Source organism: Myotis myotis, unplaced genomic scaffold (assembly GCF_014108235.1).
Source record: "Myotis myotis isolate mMyoMyo1 unplaced genomic scaffold, mMyoMyo1.p scaffold_m19_p_13, whole genome shotgun sequence".
Lineage (NCBI taxonomy): Eukaryota > Metazoa > Chordata > Mammalia > Chiroptera > Vespertilionidae > Myotis > Myotis myotis.
In genome coordinates this window covers 52,904,179-52,925,118 of record NW_023416317.1, presented here as the reverse complement: position 1 = coordinate 52,925,118, position 20,940 = coordinate 52,904,179, and the positions used below count along the sequence as shown (strand labels likewise).

The window sequence follows — 20,940 nt, the reverse complement described above, 5'->3', positions numbered from 1 at the left end:
CCCCAAATCAGACTTACCATATTAAACAGAAAAATGTTAATTCTTTTCTGCATTGAAAAATATCACAAAATTAACACTGAGTTAGTTGGATTGAATCTGGTGGGTATCAGGCAATTATATTCAATAAACACTTGCCATTACAATTTGACATCAATTGTCCCTTTTGACACTAGAGTACAATGGGCCAACAGAAAAAAACTGTCAAAGAGACCTCATTTAGAAAGGGTATGATTTCATGAGACAAATATGTGTGTTTAAGTTTCTCAATAAAATGCAACACATTTTAAAGGGAATTAAGGGTTTTATAAAACAAGGCCTCTCAATTCTGCCCCGCAGGTGGCTGCCCAGTCCCCGTGCATACCTGGACCGACTGTGGGGATCGTATGAGGTGCTCCTGGACCTGCTCCTGCTGGACGTCCTAGTAGTAATCACAGGAGGGACTGTCATCTTAGGGGTCAGGACAGGCTACATCAAAACTCTAGACACTTATTTGCCCATCAAGAAGAAAACACAATGACATCCAGCAGCTATACTGATTCTATCTTTATCTCAAAAGCATGTTGGGTTTCATAAGAAAGATTAAGTTTCTGCTCTTCTGCACCTAAAGAAAGTCACTTGACCTGGGGTGGTAAACACACACTACAGCACACAGATGATGCACTTTAGAACTGTATACTTGTAACTTGCATAATTTTATTAACCACTGTCACCTCAATAAATTCAATAAAAAAAAAAGAAGGTCAGTGGGGAGGCTCTAACTGGGTGGGGGAGGAAGGTCTGCTCAGGGAGGACACTTATATGTAAAATGAAGCTGCAGCCGTGGCAAATACCCGAGAGGCCTCCTTTTCCTTCTGGTTTCCCCTTTAAAACTCCTCCTATCCCAATCTCTCACCCAACTCAAGAGGTGACTGCAGATGTGGTTAAGGAAGATGTACTGTGAGTCGGGAGGAGGAGGAGGCAGAGGTCACAGGGCCTCTTTAAAATATTTCTACTGCTTCCCTTTCCTCATTCTGGGAAGATCCCAGCCTGAGAACAGCCAGTAAGAATCTGACTGCCCTCAAAAAAAAAAAAGAATCTGATTGCCCTTTTAAAGAAAGAACTAGCCGAGGCTGGTTTGGCTCAGTGGATGGAGCGTCGGCCTGCGGACTGGAGGGTCCCGGGTTCGATTCCGGTCGGGGGCATGTGCCTGGGTTGCGGGCACATCCCCAGTGGGAGATGTGCAGGAGGCAGCTGATTGATGTTTCTCTCTCGTTGATGTTTCTACCTCCCTGTCTCTCTACCTTCCTCTCTGTGAAGAATCAATAAAATATATTTTTAAAAAAAGAAAGAACTAGATGAGGAAAAAGCTGGACTGGCCTTCAGCAATGACAGGCCTTGAGAAGCAGATGGGATAGAGACCATACAGGAGGGCGGGTTCCCGCTCACCTATGACTTTTGTAACTGCGGGAGGAACTGCTCCGGCTTCTTGTGCGGCCTCTGCTGTACCACCCTCTGCTCCGACTTCTAGAGTAGCTTCTGGATCTACAACGAAGAGTGGAAAACTGTAATCATAGCAACTCCCCATGCTGTTAAACTGAATTACTTAGAGGGCAGGAAGGGGAAAAGCACAGTCAGAGGGAAGGTCGTTGGGAAGATCTCTCAGGCACTCCTCACAGTGGGTATGGCAGTGACAGCTAATAAGGGTTTAAAGTGCACTGAATGAAATAAAGAAAAGCCAGGAAAGGCTAGTACAGGTATGTCTATAGGAGCCCTATTAGTAATACTGGAAGAGGAGACAATCCAATCTTTATTAATGGTAGAATGGGTTAAAAAAATTAATGCACAGATTTATACTGCAATGTTCTAAAGCAGAAAAATGAATTAACTACAGCCTTGTGTATCAACTGAGCTATCTCTCTGGAACATAATGTTGAGTGAAAAGGCAAATGTAGAACATATATAATAAAAGGCTAATATGCAAATCGATGGAATGGCGGAATGACTGGTTGCTATGACGCGCACTGACCATCAGGGGGCAGACGCTCAACGCAGGAGCTGCTCCCTGGTGGTCAGTGCACTCCCACAGGGGGAGCGCCGCTCTGCCAGAAGCCCTGAGCTGGGCTCACAGCTGGTGAGCACAATGGTGGTGGCAGGAGCCTCTCCCACCTCCGCAGCAGCGCTAAGGATGTCCGACTGCTGGCTTAAGCCATCAGTCGGACATCCTCTGAGGGCTCCCAGACTGCGAGAGGGTACAGGCCAGGCTGAGGGACCTCCCCTGTGTGCACGAATTTTGTGCACTGGGCCTCTAGTTACTTATATAACCAATAATTAAACTCTAATTTTTTAATCTTAAGAACTATAGTTATGTTAATCTTTGTATGTCTGCCTGATTACTTTAAGAGTTCTCAAAAGTGGAATTGTTAGGTCAAAGAGGATATATATATCCTATATAATAAGAGGCAAATATGCAAATCGACCGAACGGTGGAACGACTGGTTTCTATGATGTGCACTAACCACCAGGGGGCAGACGCTCAACGCAGGAGCTGCCCCTAGTGGTCAGTGTGCTCCCACAGGAGGAGAGCCATTCAGCCAGAAGCCAGGCTCATGGCTGGCAAGTGCAGCAGCGGTGGTTGGAGCCCTGCTTAGCGCGGGGAACGGGCCTATGCTGGCAGTCAGACATCCTCCAAGGGGTCCTGGACTGTGAGAGGGCACAGGCCAGGCTGAGGGACACCCCCCCAGTGCATGAATGTTGTGTACCGGGCCTCTAGTGTGTGTATATGTATGTATGTATGTATGTGTATGTGTATATGTGTGTGTGTGTGTGTGTATAGACTTTGAAAACATGCAAAAGCAACACTGTATAAGGATAGAAACATTTGTGGTAAAACTATAAAGAAAAGCAATAAAACTATAAGGGAAGTTCAGAATAATGTTTAACTCTAGGAGAAAAGAGAGAAAGTAGGGTAGCATGGGTAGGGCTACATCAGGGATGTCAAAGTTCTATACTAGTATTTTAAGTTAGATGACATTTTTTATTACTTCTTATACCTTAATCACTTATTTTATTTATATATCTATTTAATATTTAATAAAACAAATGAAAACTCAAGCAATGCAATCCTACCCCTCTGCACTCACTTGGCCCCCTGCCCTTCTCTCCAGTTCATACATGTCACTCAGGATCAGGACAATAGCCCTAGTGTAGGCTACTTATGTAATATAGTACCTCACAGGTTTTATGCAGTTTTGAACACATTATGTCCTAATAAGATTCTGGTCATTTACCCAGCAAGCACTTATAAAGCAGGCTCTGTGAGGGACTGGAATATGAGTAGGGAGCAGTTTCTGGATTAGCAGACATTTAGTCCATCCAAAATGTCCATCTGGCTGACACCAAATGGTCCCTGATATTTGGTCCTGTCAAAAACATCCATGTTTAAAAAACATCCCTGGGTTCAAAGAGCTCATGTTTATTTCTATATATATTTTTAATCCTCACCCAAGGATATGTTTACTGGTTTTAGGGAGAGGAAGGGAGAGGGAGGGGGAGAGGGAGAGGGAGTGAGTGAAACATGGATGTGAGAAACACCACCTTTCGGCGCACAGGACAATGCTCCAACCAACTGAGCCACACCAGCCTGGGCTATTTATATTTTTTATTTAATACATAAAAAATACTATCATGTTTTAGTGGTCCAATAACTGTGGGGTAGCTGCACTGCCAACAACAACACCCCTTCCCACCCACCGCCCTTGGGGTTAGGCAGATCAGAAGATATGGACCAAATGTGTCCACGGATGCTTTGGATAGGGCCAAGATGTTCTGCAAGGCATTCTCTGACTTTAACGAGTTCACAGCCTAGTAGGGGCATCAGGCCTAGGTGGGTAACCAAAATAGAGAGGCAGAGTTCAGCTATCTCAGTCTACTACCCTCAGCTGAACAGCTTAGAGCAAATTCCTTAGCTTCTCTATGCCTCACTTCATTTATAAAATAAAATACCACCCACCCCAAAGGTACTAAATGGGAGTGGCCAGCATCACCAACAGCTCAGAGCTATCAGAGTGTAAATGGGAAGGCAGATGTTGAGCAGACAGGAGGCTGGAGTAGCTAAACAGGCAGCTGCACCAGGGGGTGGGCCTAAGCTGGCAGGTGGACATCCCCCGAGGGGTCCTGGACTGCGAGAGGGCGCAGGCTGAGCTGAGGGGACACCCGCCCCCACCCCCGCCAAGTGCACTGAATGTCAATTGTACTTGAAAAAAAATATATATATATACACACACACACACATAGATGCTCATCTTGAGCAGGCAACTTTGTCTCTCTGGTCCTCATCTCTCATGTATGTGAAGTGGAGGGTTAGACGGATAATCTCTAAATCCTTTTCATCCTGTAAATTCAGGATTCACCACCGACAGGTGAGAGAGCAGCTTCACACCTTTAAAGATTAACAACTTGCCACCTAGCATAGCAACTGATTTCTATTGCCAGGGAGCTTCAATTGCAAGTGAGAGCCTTTTACAATGAGCCTAATTTCTTCCCTGAAATCTACTCCGTGTCCTCAATCTGCTGAGTCACACAGCACAAGACTTCTCCTTATTCACCTTCCAGATATTTGGAAATAGTGATCTTGTCCCTAATTCTGATGTTCTTCCAAGCTAAACAATAACAGACTCTCTTTGGGAGGAAAAAAAAAAAAGGAAAGAGAACATTGCTCACCGATAAGATGATGTGGAACTTCGAGATCGACTTCGTGAGTGACTGTAGGAGACGGACCTGGTTCTATGTCTTGATTTGGTTTCAGATTTGCTCCGAGATCGACTTGGACTCCTGGACTGGCTGTCACCATCCCGACTAGGTGTCTGCTCATCACTTGAACTCTCCTGATTTCTAGGCCTCCGGTTTAAGCGTGCTGTCTTTCTCACTTCATCAAAGAGGGATCCAGGCCGAACTTTATTTTTGCTTTTAATTTCTATTCTCAAGCCTTGTGGTTTCATTTCAGGCACAGCCGTCAATGCCTTAACTTCCACGGCACTGGATGTAGCCGTCGGTGCTGCCAGGTTTCCCACCCCTTGCAGGGGCTTCCATTTATTATCCAGGAGGCTGACCTGACCCCTTTCGGCCGCCTCCCTCCTCGCTGTGCTTTCCACAGCACCAGCTGAGCCTGTGGAGCTGCTGTCAGGTTTCCCCACCTCCAGCACCGTGGGGCTTTCAGACACGCTGCTTTCCTGTTTCCCCAGCTCTGCCGCAGGATGCTCTGCCTGCTTTACAACGATGCCCGTATCTGGGGTGTCAAGCCTTGAATTTCCCAGAGGGGATGCTCCCTCCACTTTTGCTGGGGAACTCCTGTCAGGAGTGCAAATCTCCATGTTGTCATCGGCTTGAAACATGTCTTCCGCTCCGCCTGGGACACTTTCTTCAATGTGCTGAGCGTTTGCGGGAGAACTAGCGACATTTTCCTCAGTAGCTGAAGGTGTGGGAGAAATGCCGAGTTTACTCTCATCGTTAGCAGGCTGCTCGGTATCTGATAAAATCGTGACTGCATTCTGTCTATCTGAAAGGCTGCTGTCTTCACAGGGCTTCTCAGTTTGGGGGATATTTCCTTTTGTAGTTTCACTGTTTTCAGAAGCTTGTTTTTTCTCCTGTGGCTCCTGAGTCACTTGCTTTTCATTACTCTCCTCCTCCTCCTCTTCACCAAATTCTAGTGGAGGCTGCCAGTGAAATGCCTGTTTTCGTTTTGGGGCCTTATGCTTTTTGTCTTTTTTCCCTTTCATTTTCTCTTTCACTTTTTTGGTGTGTTCCCTTTTCAGAGCTTCCTTTGACGCGTGTTTGTGCTTCCTTGGCTTTCCCCTAGGGTTTTCTGAGTTGCAACAGGACCCCTCAGAATCAGAGGTGGATGACCGCTGTTTGCTTGACTTCCAAGCACCATTACCATCGGGCAGTGAAGAACTTGCTGAAGACTTTGTTGTGGGTTTGCCTTTGATGTGAATTTCACTAAACTCTGACTCAGAATCTGATGTGGCCTCACCTTCCTCCTTATCAGAAGATGGCAGGGAATTCTTTTTACTGCTCTTAGTTACATCTCGTTCGGAATTCGACTCAGAGTCCCATTTACTTCCAGCATAATTCTTCCTTTTGGGCTTATTGGCACTTCTAAGGTGATCAGAAAGATTCTCTTTCAAAGTTCTTTTTTTTGAACGCGGGCATCCCCGTTCAGGCTTGGATTTCTCTTCATCTCTGTTTTTCTCTCGTTTGTTACTCATTTCCATTTGGACTTGCTTCTCTTTCTCCTGGGCTGACGGTGTCACCTGAACACCTGAGTGTTCACTGTCTGAAGAATAATCTAAGGATGACCTGCTTTCGCTATACTTTCTCGGGCACGAAGACTTGTCTCTGCCTTTGGTATATTTACTGCGAGGTGCCTTTTCAGAGCTGCTGCTCTGCCTTTTATGTGAAGTGCTATTTTTTCCACTGGATCTAAATTTTCTCTTTGCTCGTCTTCCAGCATCACTGCTAACAGAAGAGCATGAAGATGATCTACTACACTGTGAGCGATCGCTGTATTTATTTCGTGAATGAGATCTAGATGAGGGAGACCTAGACCTCGAGTGTGAACTAGCTACACTTCTCGACCTTGTGTACGATCTGGAATAAGACCTACTCCTAGAGGATCTGCTCCTTGACCTTGGGGAGCTTTCTGAACTTCTATCACTGTATTTTGAATAAGCACTCTGATCACTTTCTGAAGTTTTTTCTCTTTTATTGTAGGATGATGAACTACCAGTCTCCTTAATATTTGTTAAACTGTAAGTGCTTTGGATGGGTAGCAAATGGGTTGTTTTTGCTTTCATTTCCTGAATTCGCTCGTAAGAGGGCTTCCAGGGCTTCTGCCCAGGCTTCCACCTGGAAGGAGGGGGACTGTCACTCAGTGGTATTACAGGCATATGTTCCGCCACCACTGGCTGCTGTACTAGGACGGTTTCATTCTGTGGCACTGTTGCTCTTAAAGGTTCTGTTTTAACTGGTTTATTTTCACTTAGCTGAGGGGCTGTTCTTTTGGGGGACTTTGATGCTGTCCGTTGGTGCCCTGACTTGGAACTAGATCTGGACTTTGATCTACTTGGAGAATGTGAGGAGGATTTCGATGGAGTCCGTGATCTTGAGCTTCCTCTAGAATAAGACTGGGAGTGAGATTTGGATCTGTAGGAGTCTCTGCTGGAATGGGTGGAAGAGCTCTGATCACCCTTATCAGATTTAGACCAGTCCCTCTTGGATGAGTGATGAGAGGATAGCGAGGAAGAACGAGATCTCCTTTCTCTATCACAAGGGAATTTCATTCGTCGGGTAGAAGATTTCGAGGATTCTATGTCAGATGGTACAATAATCCTTCTCTTCTTAGTCTGTTTGTGTCTTCTGCAATGTTTTTGCTTTTTAGCTTTCTTTTTATGTTTAACTTTTTTGTCTTTTCTGCGTTTTTTATGGTGACCATCAGAGTGTCTTGCTGTACTAAGGTCTGAATAATATCCATTGTAAGACCATGATCTCGATCTTTGGGACAAGCTTCTTTCATCCCATCGGCTTGAACAGGGGTCACTTAACCTATAGAAAATAGCATAATATGCATCCATTACTTCCAAGCATGTTTTGTATATTTAAAAAATTTTTCAAAATGTATTGATTTTAGGAAGAGGGAGAGAAAGAGAGGAAAGGGGGAGGGGAGCAAAGAAATACTGATTTGTTGTTCCACTGATTTATGCACCCATTGGTTGCTTCTTGTATGTGCCCTGACAAGAGATCAAACCCACAACCTTGGTATGTTGGGATGATGCTCTGACCAACTGAGTTACCCGTCCAGGGCTTCTATGTTTTAGAACTAAAACACATTTGTTGTCCATACAAATGCACTGACAAAAGCCTACTTAATGACAGAGTACTGGCTCCATCAACACTTTAAGCACTTGCAGGAAGGATAAATCAGAGTGACTGGCCTGATCCTGACCTTACAACTGCAGACACAGGGGCAGCTGCTAACAGAGCCAGTTACAGAAGGTTTTTCTCCATAGCTAAGCAAAGAACTTCAAAGTTGATAGGAAAATGTAAAATGGTTTGAAAACGAAACCAACTAATCACAAGAGCACTGCTGACTACCATGTTCCTGACTGTGAGCAGCTGGTAACTCTCTGCCTCCAGGAACAATGTTAAACTCAGCTCCCAAGCCGTCCTGTGGAGTCCCTGCAGACACAGGACAGCTGCCTGAACTAGAAGAGAAACCCCTTTTGCTTAAGAAGCTGGCAAGACTATCGTTTTAGCTCAGCCTCACAGAGATAATCAAGACGTTCCCCTAAGGTTTAAACCACTTACTACAGAAACTGAGGAAAAGTACGTGAAAATAGACGCAGGCTTTAAATCTCACTGGTAACGTCAGGCTCAAAATCGAGCGTTCACAGTACCACTGTGTCTAAATCACTTCCACACCGCAGATGCACACCTTTCCTTCCTCTTCCAATCTCAAACACGCTACAGGATGCCCACACCGAAAAGAGAATTTTATCATGAACAATTACAGAGGGTCCCATTGGTATGTTTTCTTTTCTTTCTTTTTTTTTTTTTAAGTCTATTTTCACTAGCTATTCTGAGGCCAGCCACATTTCTAAAATAAGCATTCCACTGTGGGGTGTCACTTTGTCCTGGGGTCGGAAGTGAAGGCATACACTGGATACAGATTTTCCTAGCTATCAATTCACTCATCAGTGACTAAGAGACCTGGCTATGAAAGTACCTGCTATTTCATTTTAAGTCCTGATTATTTCTAAAATTGAACAAGAAATCTTTGAGAGACTCAATAGGTTTACAGTCTTGTGGGGGGAAATTTTGAATTAAAAGCACCCGAAGGCCATCAGCCCTCCTGGTTCATAGCACTATTTTTGCCAAGTATTCCCAAATGTATTCTCTGGTCACTGTCTAATTTTAAATTTAAATCTTTAAGGAAAAATCCAAAAGTAAGTCTCTATCTACTTTACACTTAAAATATAGCAGACACAGGGTTGTGCATGTACGCGAAGCTCTTACTTATCTCCTTTACTCCACTTTTCTCCACTAGGAGGTCTGTATGCTCTCAGTCTCTGCATCTCCTCTTTCCAGTGAGGAGGAGTCTCACTGCTGTCATCATCATCTGATTCAGAGCAGGACCTTGACCTTGGAGGTGTGTGATAGCGCTTTAAAAACAAAGACAGGAATCACTATTTTAAAACTGCTCCTCAATTACAGTCTGCTATAGGACAGAGTTAGGTGTAAGACCCAATCTCAGACCCCATTCAAAGGCAATAGTGACTGAAGTGGCAAGAGGATGATATAAAGTTATATCAAACAAAAGCAACTAAAAGAAATAGGCATGTCTGAGATTCACCTAAAATCACACGTGAAAATTTCCTCTTCGAAGTCCTAATGGTTACATTCATTAGCCTGGAGTATTCAGCATACTGAGATTTCTCACTGATTGCTTCACATGTTCATTTCATACCTAAACCCATTCAAACAGGGCAGGGAACTCTAACAGCAACACCTTCCCATAGTTATGGAGAACACCTTGAACAGATTTTGGATTCTACCTAAAATTAAAGCTAGGATTTTGCCTACAGGTAAAAACATTTTACAGCTTAGATAATTTGAAAAAAGAAGTATTAACAAACATACAATTGTGCCCCTTCCTTTAATCTTCCGTCCAGACTTTGACACAGATGGTTTTTGATCACTTACAATGGGTGTAGCATCAGGAAGCTTCCTGGAAAGGAGGATTAAAAATAAAAATTAGGAAATGTAAGCAGTTTTCTCAATGTTTACATGTACAATTAATGCTTCTATAATACAAAAACACTTTATTTAGACCCAGCACTTTTGTAGAATGAGACACTCCACAAAATCTAATTCTTTAAGCAAACGTTTTAAATGCCAAAACTGGGGGGTGAGGATGGGCTGGGGGTGAGGGGAAAGGGAGTAACCCAACTGGGTAGAAATACATGATACTAGTAGTATCTATTTTTGCCAAGCACAAAATCTTTTTAAGCACAGTACTATTTTTAAACAAAATCCTCTTTTTCTTTTTGTGTTAATCCTCAACTGAGGATATTTTCCACTCATTTTAGAGAGAGAAACATCAAGGTGAGAGAGTTACATCGATTGCTTGTCTCACACACACACCCCAACCAGGGCTGGGGATCGAGCCCACAACCAAGGTACGTGTCCTTGACCAGAATCGAAAAAGGGACCCTTCAGTCCATGGGCCTACATTCTATCCACTGAGCCAAAATGGCTAGTGCAACAAAATCCTCTTTTAGATGTCTCTTGTCAAAAAGTAATGTTCTAGAGCACCAGGCATTCTGGGAGTAATGGTTCTAGTGTCAGCCCCAGAACCTGAAGCAGAAGCCCAGAGCCAGGGGAGCACCAGGAATGCTGGGAATTGTAGTTCTGGTGGCAGACGGATCTCCTAGACCAGTGGTTCTCAACCTTCCTAATGCCGTGACCCTTTAATACAGTTCCTCATGTTGTGGTGACCCCCAATTTCATTGTTACAAATTGAACATAATTAAAGCATAGTGATTAATCACAAAAACAAGATGTAAAAAAAAAAAAAAAAAAGTAATGTTCTAAAGGAATCCTGAGTTATTCTTGATTCTGATGCTTAGTTGTGCTTTTTAAAGGCATTTTTAATTTTACTTTATATTTCTTACAGCTCATCTGTCTCCACCTCTCTACTCTAAACTGTCACTCTTTCAATGCTCTGAAATGGGTGCCTCATCTTATGGGCAATTTTAAGAGTCTGGATTTTGTGGTGACTACAGTTCTCCATGCATAAGAAGTTTTTTCATACCTCACCTTAATATAATAGCTAGCTTTTACTGAGTACTTACTATGTATCAGGCATTATGTTAATGAGCATTTTTAAATACACTTTTTATGGGGTATAATATATATAACACAGAATTGGCCATTTTAAGTGTACAATTCACTGGCATTAATTATATGCACAATGTTGTGCAACCATCACTATTTTCTTTCTAAAACCTTTTCATCACCCCAAACCAAAACTCTCTTCATTAAACTCTAATTCTCCATCACCCCAACTTCTGTTTATTACTCTATTAGATCCGAAGAGTTCAACTCACTTTGCTCTGACAACCAGTTTCACCTCTGATGAAAAACCAAGGAAATAAGATTAGTAATGAAATCTTTCCAGGCCTCCAACAAGAATTTCTCCCCTGACCAACTTGTCCAGCCCCCTTTTTCTACTACTTATAGAATATGAATTCTGAAAGGTAGGGTAAATGCCATTCTTGAATCTGATATCTCCCATAGTTAATTTTCAGGCGCTTTGACTATAGGTCATGCTCCATAAATGAGTGTGGAATGGCAATGAGCTTGATGAAAATCATCAATCGGAAATAAAAACACAGGTTGACCATCCTACTTACGGTTCAGGTTCCACTGTGACAAGAGGCATATCTCTTCTCAGCAAGAATCGGTTCTCGGGCACTGGGGGTATCTCTTCTGGGCGGACCACAGGCTTTTCCCTTTTAGCATTTGAATCCACTGACCTTTTTCCATTGTTATCGCTTCTCTCAGAGTGACTTAGAGAGAACATACCAAGTCACCAATTAAGATATGTAATGTTTGCATTCCACAATAATAAAAGCACATAAAATTAGATATTAAATAGCAAAACTACTGATACAAGTCTCACTCGAAAGGTTTATACAGTTTCCTCAAAGAGAACATATAAATGTCAACTCAAGTGAAAATCCACAGTACTAAAATTCTGAAAATTGTCAAATGTATCCAAATTTTTTCTTTTAAGAGTTTCAGGGAGCCCTGGACTACATGGCTCAGCTGGTTGGACGTTGTCCCGAGCACCAAAAGGTTGCTGGTTCTATTCCCGGTCAGGGCACATGCCTGGGTTGTGGGCCCAATCCCGGGTAGGGGGCGTGCAGGAGGCAGCTGATCAATGATCCTCTCTCATCATTGATGTTTCTGTCTCTCTCACTCTCCCTTCCTTTCTCTCTAAAAATCAATTAAAATATATTTTTTAAAAGTTTCAGGGATTGTTTTCACCTGCAAACAAATAAAATGTTTATGCTACCCTATATTTGCCAGACTTCATTTACAGTAAAAAGATGCTCTCTTTTTTCAACAATAGGTTGCAGAGCTAAGTTACAGAATTATACATGCTTTCCCCATTCCAAGGAGTTTATTTTTTTTTAGGTACGATGATTCTAGGGTTTCACTTACCCTTTTGGACTCACTACATGTTTATTCCTTGGCTCTTCTGAACTACTTGCTTCCTTTCGTCTTTTTTTAGGATGTTTAACTTTTGGCCTCCTCTTATGTTTCCTTCTTCTGCTTCTCTCACGTTCAATTTCACTTTCTGAAGATGATTCTGAAGAGGAAGAGGAATTGGAAGAGGAATCCGAGTCTTCTGAATGAGTTGGTTTCTTCCTTTTTTTCTCAAAAACTTTCAAGAAATATTAATAAAAATATTAGTACTGGATTTCAGTGCCTACCTTTCAGAGTAAAAAATGTGATTAGCAAATATTGTAAAACATGCTTTATGTATAACAAAATAAAAACAACATTTAAATAAACTTCTTTTAAAGCTGATAATACTGTTTGCTGGTGAGATTGTAAGGCAACAAAGCCCTTGCCTTCATGAAATCTATGTTCTAGAGGGGTCAGATAAGAAAGTAAGTAACTGCATAATATGACAAATAATAAGTGAAAAAAAGCAGTATAAAGGGAATAGGGAGTCAGGAGTAATTTAAGATAACATCTGAGCAGAGACTTTAGTAAAGGGAGTGAGGGGGTCATTCAGGTATCTGAATAGAGTGTTCCAGACAGAGGAGTCAGCAGCACAAAGTCCCTGAGTATTTGGCATGCCTGAGTCGTCAAGGTCAACATGCTGAAGACAATGAATGAGGGAGAAGTCGGAAACAACAGAGAGCCAGATGCCTTACAGGCCATTATAAAGACTTCAGCTTTGGCTGACTGAGAAGGGAGCCCTAGGAGAAGATCACTCTGGTGGGTCTTAAGGACAGACTGCAGAGTACTGCCACGGAGAAAAGATTACAGAGGAGCAAAGATAGAGGCAAAGTACCCTTATGAGGCTATTGCAATGAGCCAGGTAAGAGACACTGGTGGTGCTGACCAGGCTGCAGGGGAAGTAGGAAGAAGAGGTAAGATTTGCTGATGGACTGGATACAGGCTTAGATACATATCTTAGAGCTATGGATATACCACTCATTAAATCCAGGAGGTATCTTTAAGTCACAGTCTTCACCGTGAGTTGCCTGTATCCTAGCTCCCATTACCCCCTCGCCCCCGAACTCTTACCATCTTTTGTTGATTTTGTGGCAAGCACCCCACAGTCAATAACTCGCACATCTGCATAAGGTCTGCTTGCAGCATCAGTTTTCAGATTTTCAATTTGTTCGATTACTTCAAAACCAGAAATAACTAGTCCAAAGACAACATGCACCCTGTCACAACACAAACGTAAGAAAGAGTTGGTTTGCTGACAATTAAGTCTGAGCAGTAATCATGTCCACAGACCTAAGTATAAAAGCACAGTTTCTGATGCATAAAGGAATTTAGAACCTGAAATCTACTTCATAAAAGAAAAAAAGCAATTACTCAATTTGGGCCTTAGTTTTCTGCCTTTAAAACAATGGTTCTTATTTTATGGTAAATAGTCCTGTAACAGTCAGAACGCACTTGCTACTCAGAAACCATCCCTACAGGGTCACTTCATGGCTGAGAAGCCCTGGTAAAGACCCCTTCAGGGACATGGAAGCCATGGAGCCTCAAGGTTACTGCACCCTATGATCTTTAAGGAAGAGTCTGGCTGTATAAGACCAAGAGCGGCCCCTTGAGGGTTTACCCATGGTCCAATATGCCTGGGACTGGCCACACAGCCCCCACCTCCCCCTGCCCAAAGTAGTAAGAAATAACTCTTACCCATCCAGGTGCGGAGCAGGTTTCGTGGTACTGTGGAGCAAACATCACAAAGATGGCAGAGACCAGGTGTTCAGGTGAACAGAGCAGAAGAGTTTAACACAGAGCATGTAGAAAACAAAGAGGTAAAGATAAAAAGACCAGGAAAAAGTTGAATATGATATACATGTAACTTAAAACACATATGTAAACCTTAAAAACAGCAATAGTAGCATTTTACGGATTAAAAAACTCAAAATTATATCTATTTCTCCAATGTGAAGACTATATATACATATATGCACACACACATACACATATTTATGAAATAGGTTTGAAATATACAGCATAGACATTAATATTAAAGTTACTCTAAATTAAAAAAAAAACCAAAAAAACAAACTCAAGATGTATTAAGATAATCAAACAAGAATAAAAAGAACTATCATTTGCTCAATGAAAATGAAAGTGTGACCAACACGTGCTCCACACACTTGACGAGCATGAGTTCTGTTCCTATGTCTCATACTGAGTCAGTGTGCAGCTTTTAGGCAGGCAGATGGGAGTGAGGCCTCAGGAATTCTGTTTCCAGAACTTTCCACCCCTCTTCCTTCACCTAAGGTGAAGCTCTGCTACCACTCAGAGCAACTCTGAAAATGCAATAGGAGCAAACCTTCAATCTGCCAACACTTCTGACACAAGGTAAACAATGATGGGTAATATTACAGACATTTCAAATTTCCGTGGCCCAGAAAACACTCAACCGGCTTCTTCCAGTCACAAGCTGGCAGCTAGTCACTCTTGAGAAGCCTTTGGGGTACATTTGGTTAAAATATTTTGAACCCAAACTGGCTTTCCCATAGCATTTTCACAAATCTTCACCTTGTGAATTGCAGTAGAAAAAAATCAAAAGCAGAAATAACTAGACTCAGATGCATATGCCACAAACACCTTAACTTTTAAGATGAGTAATGAACACTTGAAAGAAAGATCGCTGGACGTCAGGCCATGTTAAAGCAGTCAATTGTACTAGGAGCTCCTTTATCAATTTTTATATTCATTTTAAGTGAACAAAATACAATTTAACCTTCACAACAATGCTAAAAGTCAGTATTCTACAAAGAACTTTAACACTTATACTTACATTAAGATAATCCAGTTCTGTAAGACCACTTCATAATTTAAGAAAATTAAAATGTCAACCTAAGTAGTTCTAGAATTTTAATGGGGATCTTGAGTTTTAAAACCACTAGTCTCAAATTTTCCTTAGAAGATTGAGAAGTGGTTACTCAAGCTAATGTAATATTAAAAATGAATAAAAACAGCAGGAGAAAGAAAGACAAGAAAAAAGAAAGAGAAAAGAAAGAGTAAGTCTAGCAAACTGGTGAGGCACTAATGCTTCAATCAATAAACTAGCATCCAGAAACTACATTGGACAATAACTTTGAGAAAGAAATATGCTTCCCACAATTATCAAACTTTACCAAAGCACATTAAAGATAGGACGAAATCAGTCCATACTCTAGACCAGGGGTGGGCAAACTTTTTGACTCGAGGGCCACAATGGGTTCTTAAACTGGACCGGAGGGCCGGAACAAAAGCATGGATAGAGTGTTTGTGTGAACTAATATAAATTCAAAGTAAACATCATTACATAAAAGGGTACGGTCTTTTTTTTTTTTTTTTTATTCATTTCAAACGGGCCGGATCCGGCCCGAGGGCTGTAGTTTGCCCACGGCTGCTCTAGACAGTGATTCCATTGTAGAAAGATGTAAAGTAAGTTCAAAGATATAAATGTTATGCTGTGTAAAGGCTCCATCTCAAATGTGCAGCAGTGAAAACAATGGATGGTTTGTTGGTTAGATTTATTCCTCTACCTTCCTTGTTCCCTTCTCTCACAATTCTCAATCTTCTGGTACAGAGAAAAACCTACAGATTTTTCCAAAACACACAGAACCCAATTCAATTTGCCACCTTGGCTAATAGGAATGCTGTAATATGGCAAACCTTTGCAAATGGTAAGATATAAACATTCTAGCTAACTGTATTGATGTAGCAACATACTACTATCCTCAGAGACTCGATCTGAGGATAGGATAGCTACCTTTAGAGTTTTTAATTCAAATGAAAGCTGAAGACAAATGAACTTGGTCCTTCACTGCAGTAGTGAAGGAAACAAATGAAGACAGGAACAATTCATTCAAGGACAAATTTCAGCTGGTCCACAGTGCCCAATCTGGTGTAATTCAGTCCGTTTACTTACGTCTGCAACTCAAGATGCAGCAATACAAATTTATACCCTAATTGGGTTAGACTACATATTAAGAATACTGAAACAATCTCAATGAAAGGAAGCCCTCTGGGGTTCTCAGCCTCCATTCCAGTAGAAATCCCAATGTCAGGCAGACTTGCTGGCACTGGGCTGATACTTAAACATGGATAAACAGAGGATGCTGCCAAAAGGGGTTACAAAAGGACAGGGGGAAGTGATATGCTTAGCTCAAGCTATTCAATTCTATTACAATGGACAAAGCCATCTCATCCCACCAACTCTTAACTGTCTGACCTTTCAAAACGATACAGTTGTAAAGTCCCATGCAGTGATGACATGCGCTCAGTAAGTTAAGGCCTTAGGAAGGCCCCAGACTATCATTTGTTCATGCTTCTGAAAACATATCTAGAGGAGAACAACCACACAGAACATTTCAAATGACAGAAGATTTCAATATTTTCAGATTTTCATTTTCTTCTGTCACTTAGACACTAATTATCCAGGTTTCCCTAACTCTTGAGTCTACTTAAAAAATGCAGGAGTGAGCAAAAGTAGGTTAAAAATATTACATAAATAATACAAAAATCAATCCATAAATATTACAAGAATAAACTGTGTTTCGTGTACTCACAACTGTAAACCTACTTTTGTCTACCCCTGTATATGTACCAGGGTTCACTTACACCTTGTAAATCCTAGAAATTGAAAAGTATCACTATTACTCCAACAATCTGTTTTTACGCCATTACCAAAGAAGCTTTTGGCCTTATACAAAAATTAATAGTTCTGTACTAAAATGAAATCTAAAACCATTATATACAATGTAACACCCCAACCCTGAAGATATGTGGAAACTTGGTAGACATAAGCCACTGAAATTAAAACATGCTTCCCAGGGTCAACCATGAACAATAAAACACACTTGTTTTACAGGTATTGCTGCCATACAGATCAAGCAGAGTTTTTCCCCCGAAAAATTGTTCAATACACATAACAATAGGATTAAAGAGATAGAGGCAAAGAGAGAGAGAAAGAGAGAGAGAGAGAGAGAGAGAGAAAGAGAGAGAGAGAGCCTTAGAGTAATGAGACATTACCTTTGGAGCGCACGGTGTAACACTCTTTCTGTAAATTTTACACAAAAATGGCAAGAAATAAATTGTAATACACTTTTAAGACAAGACTGAATCTATGTTTTAATATTAATATAACTTTGAAATTAAATATTTTCAAGTTTTATGCAAAGCAAGAAAGCTTCTTAAAATGGAGGGCTCTAAATTTTCTTTCACATAGCTATGTATGTAGAGGTGAATCATATTTGAGAAAAGTATTGTGGTCAAAGTTGAAATTTGCTCAGAGTGTTAATACCTATTAACAAAACATTACGTTTTGCTCACAAATCCTAAAAACTAGCTAAGTCAACTAACACCTTTCTCAAAAAGAGAATAATGTATCCTGAGTACATACAAAAACATAAATCTTTAATGCCCAGGAGCCATTATACCAGTGGAAAGCAAATATTTAAATGGAAAAAAAAAAGCTGAGCTAAGAGAATTCAAAACCAACATTTCAGGAAACTTTTTTACTAATTCACTTCAAATAGTTCAAGAATGTTTTGTGCTCCCACATTTGAAACCATTTTTCAATCACGTATCACAACAGATCACTATCAGAAATGAATAAGCAAATTTTGGACTGTAGCTACTGTTCACGGACATATACACAATGTAGCTGTTAAGTCACTGAAAATAATAATATAATAAAGCATCATAACTAGAATTTTAAAGATCTTCTCAAAAGAAAAAAAGGCAAAATAGATGAATGTGTGAGTGTGCTGTCAAATCTTGGCCACATGACAACTTTATAGTCCTAATTCTGATTTTCCCCATTATGTACTTTTTTCAAAGAATATATACTGTCTGATCAACTTTAACGCTACTGAACTCTAAACATAGCTATTACTACTCAGACTGAAAACTTATTATATATAGTAGACAAAATTCTTTATAGTTTTCTAGAACATATCAAATATTAAAATACTTAAAAACAAGCTATAATTTCTTGTAAAGGCACTGATACATGGATTACTGTCAAAAAAGAATATGTTTCAAACAACGTGAAGTGTTCAGTGAATGCAAAAAAAACGACTCTAGGTGTAAAGTAGTATGTGAGAAGGAAACAAAGATAGCATATTTCTGTCTAATGCAGTCCTTAAAATTCAACTTTCTCCTTCCAACTCCTGAAACCATCACACCATCATGGAGGAGGCACCAACAAATTATACAGAGCGACATAGCCTTGTGGGGGCAAAAGGAACTAACCAAGCCACATTATGGGGTCCTACACATATGTTCCAAAAGTCACCAAAATAGAAGAGCTTTAAAAAATTCAGTGCTATTGTTAACATAATACCCACCAATGCATACATCACATAAATACTAAGTAATACTAAAACTGAATTTAAGGGATGACACTTGATACTTAGATAACTTGGCTTATGGTTAAGTTTTATAAGCATCTTTGTTATGAAAAATCCTAAAAATAACATATGAAGGTATTACCCAAAAAATGGAAGAAAAAAGCTAGAACTTCTCAGGTTATTAACACTTACTAGCATTTCTTCTCATCCATATTCATGAATACTGGAGGAAATAGAATTTCTACCCAAATACACCTTTGCTACCCAAATGTCAACAAAGCTTCATAAACCCCGTAAACCCAAACCACCCCACTCCCTTTGCTGTGGAATGATCAGCACCTGTCCCTTTCAGGTGAGTAGCCACTGGCAAGTCAGATTCTTAAATGACAGAGCATATCCTAGAACTTCTGTTTTCCTCCCTATAATCCTATTTTTAACTGTTAAAATATAACAAAAACTCATTGTTTAAAGTCAAGTTTGACTTTTCTGCATTATTTTGTTTTCATACCTTTTTGTAATTACCATGACCACTGACAGAGATGTCTGCAAAGTTCTGAAAATCTTTCTACCCCACGATTGTGACAAAAGGCACAAGCCCAAGTTTTAACAGCAGCGGATGGAGAGATTGCTGCTGCTGCTGCTCCTGCCTGAGGCTCCATGAGCCCAAAGCTTCTTTGCAGCACCTTTTAGACTGATGAAAACTAGGCAAAGACACTGATTTCCTTTAGGCAAGACAATGTTTGCATAAAAATCATTTCACATATTCAGAAACTTAGGATCAACCCACAAAACTTTCTTCTTTTTATGTGCACATGTTCACACTAAAAGATTTTCTTTATCTTTGAAAGTGGGGTAGGAACTTTGTAACATGCCATTTTATTCCCAGGAACGCTTGATCTTCTAATATCTAACCAAAACAAATTCAGAGCAGAGTGGTCAATAAGATTTCATAGCTTACAATGTGCAGGATTCTCTTTCTAGCTATCAACTTTCTACAGATTATGAATGAAATTGTTATAACCCGGCTTTTCTTCCTTAGCTAGCATTATCTATAGAACGAAAAGGATGAACTAGATCTCTAAACTCTTTTCCACTCCAAGACTTTGTAATTCTATAGCTTTTATTGTGGTGCTTCCTAGTCTTTGGCTTAAAACATAAATAATAATAAAAAGGACAAAACGATTAATTACTGAATTAACTTGGCTACAAATTTTGTCCCTGTTCTTTGAATTCCTTCAAAAATACCTCAACATGAACCATTATCTCCTCAGTGATTCGTGGGGACACCACCATACATCACTTCTCTCATGTTTCCTGAGCAGTACAATTCCAAAAGAATCAGTTTTCTTCTATTTAGGTCCCTAAACCAAAATCATGATAACTAATACAGTAGTAGATATAAGCAATTATTGCAAAAATTACAAGTAGCCTGATAGAAGAAAGCCTGATTTCTATCATATATGTAATTGTTCTACTCAAAGAAAGCAATATATGCAAAATTATATGTAATGAAAATGCTGTATGCATAGGAAGGGGAAGTTTTAAATGTGTAAATAATGAAGACAACAGTTATTGCACGAAGCACAAAAATTCTTGAGAAACATTTTGAAAATACCAACACTAATAGTGTTAAGTGTACTCTTTAGGAATTGCAACGTTAACAGATTTAGAACAGAAACTACAAATACAATTTTTGCAAGGATATATCAAAAGTCCTTATTAAGTTTATAAAACAGGAACTATAAAGACAGTTCTTGGCATTTTTACCACCCATTCTTACACTATCCTTTTTTTAAATTGCAGAACTACTGCTCAAGGTGCCATAGAAAGAGTTGTGGTAAGAAGGTAAAAGGCAGGGGAGCCATCAGATGGCTCTGTGACCATCAACCCCCGAAACCTCAACTTTGAGAGATATTATCTGTGATCACATACACAAGTTGAAGACAGTACATTATACTTTTTACTAGTGCTGACTCCAAAAGGATTTAGGCTTGCAAAACATGAATTTTCAAAGATTATTCTTTTATGGAAAAAACCATCACCATTTTACTGTCTTTTCTAAAAAAGCAAGGAGATGTTTTATTTAGAAATGTGAATGGTTTGATTTTTACATTGCAAGCCATAAGGAACTGGTACTTTTAGCCAGCATTATAGAAGCACATTCATAAAAACGTCTTTTAAAAAGGAGAGATTAGAATATTTTTGAGTGTGCAAAAACACTGTTACTTTCAAGATTGCTTTGAACTGAAAACGCATCTCCAGAATTAAATTTCAAACTAAAAGTAGAAAATTT

General features: G+C 40.3%; 1 protein-coding gene across 15 annotated transcripts in view; it reads right to left on the bottom strand.

The window, feature by feature from the left end:
* Window positions 1-20,940, bottom strand: part of NKTR (natural killer cell triggering receptor) — a 38,481-nt gene that overhangs the window by 5,764 nt on the left and 11,777 nt on the right. For 7 of the 15 annotated variants that reach the window (XM_036333285.1, XM_036333290.1, XM_036333284.1 and 4 more), the window contains 10 exons: window positions 13,984-14,013; window positions 13,360-13,505; window positions 12,262-12,484; window positions 11,448-11,603; window positions 9,673-9,760; window positions 9,049-9,194; window positions 4,699-7,578; window positions 1,426-1,521; window positions 362-418; window positions 18-47 (listed from right to left, as the gene is read on the bottom strand). In XM_036333285.1, the coding sequence (XP_036189178.1) occupies window positions 18-47; window positions 362-418; window positions 1,426-1,521; window positions 4,699-7,578; window positions 9,049-9,194; window positions 9,673-9,760; window positions 11,448-11,603; window positions 12,262-12,484; window positions 13,360-13,505; window positions 13,984-14,013 (3,852 nt within the window). Of the gene's footprint in view, window positions 1-17; window positions 48-361; window positions 419-1,425; window positions 1,522-4,698; window positions 7,579-9,048; window positions 9,195-9,385; window positions 9,761-11,447; window positions 11,604-12,261; window positions 12,485-13,359; window positions 13,506-13,983; window positions 14,014-17,325; window positions 17,345-20,940 lie in introns of those variants that run through there. The other 8 variants (XM_036333288.1, XM_036333292.1, XM_036333289.1 and 5 more) reach the window with 4 other exon arrangements.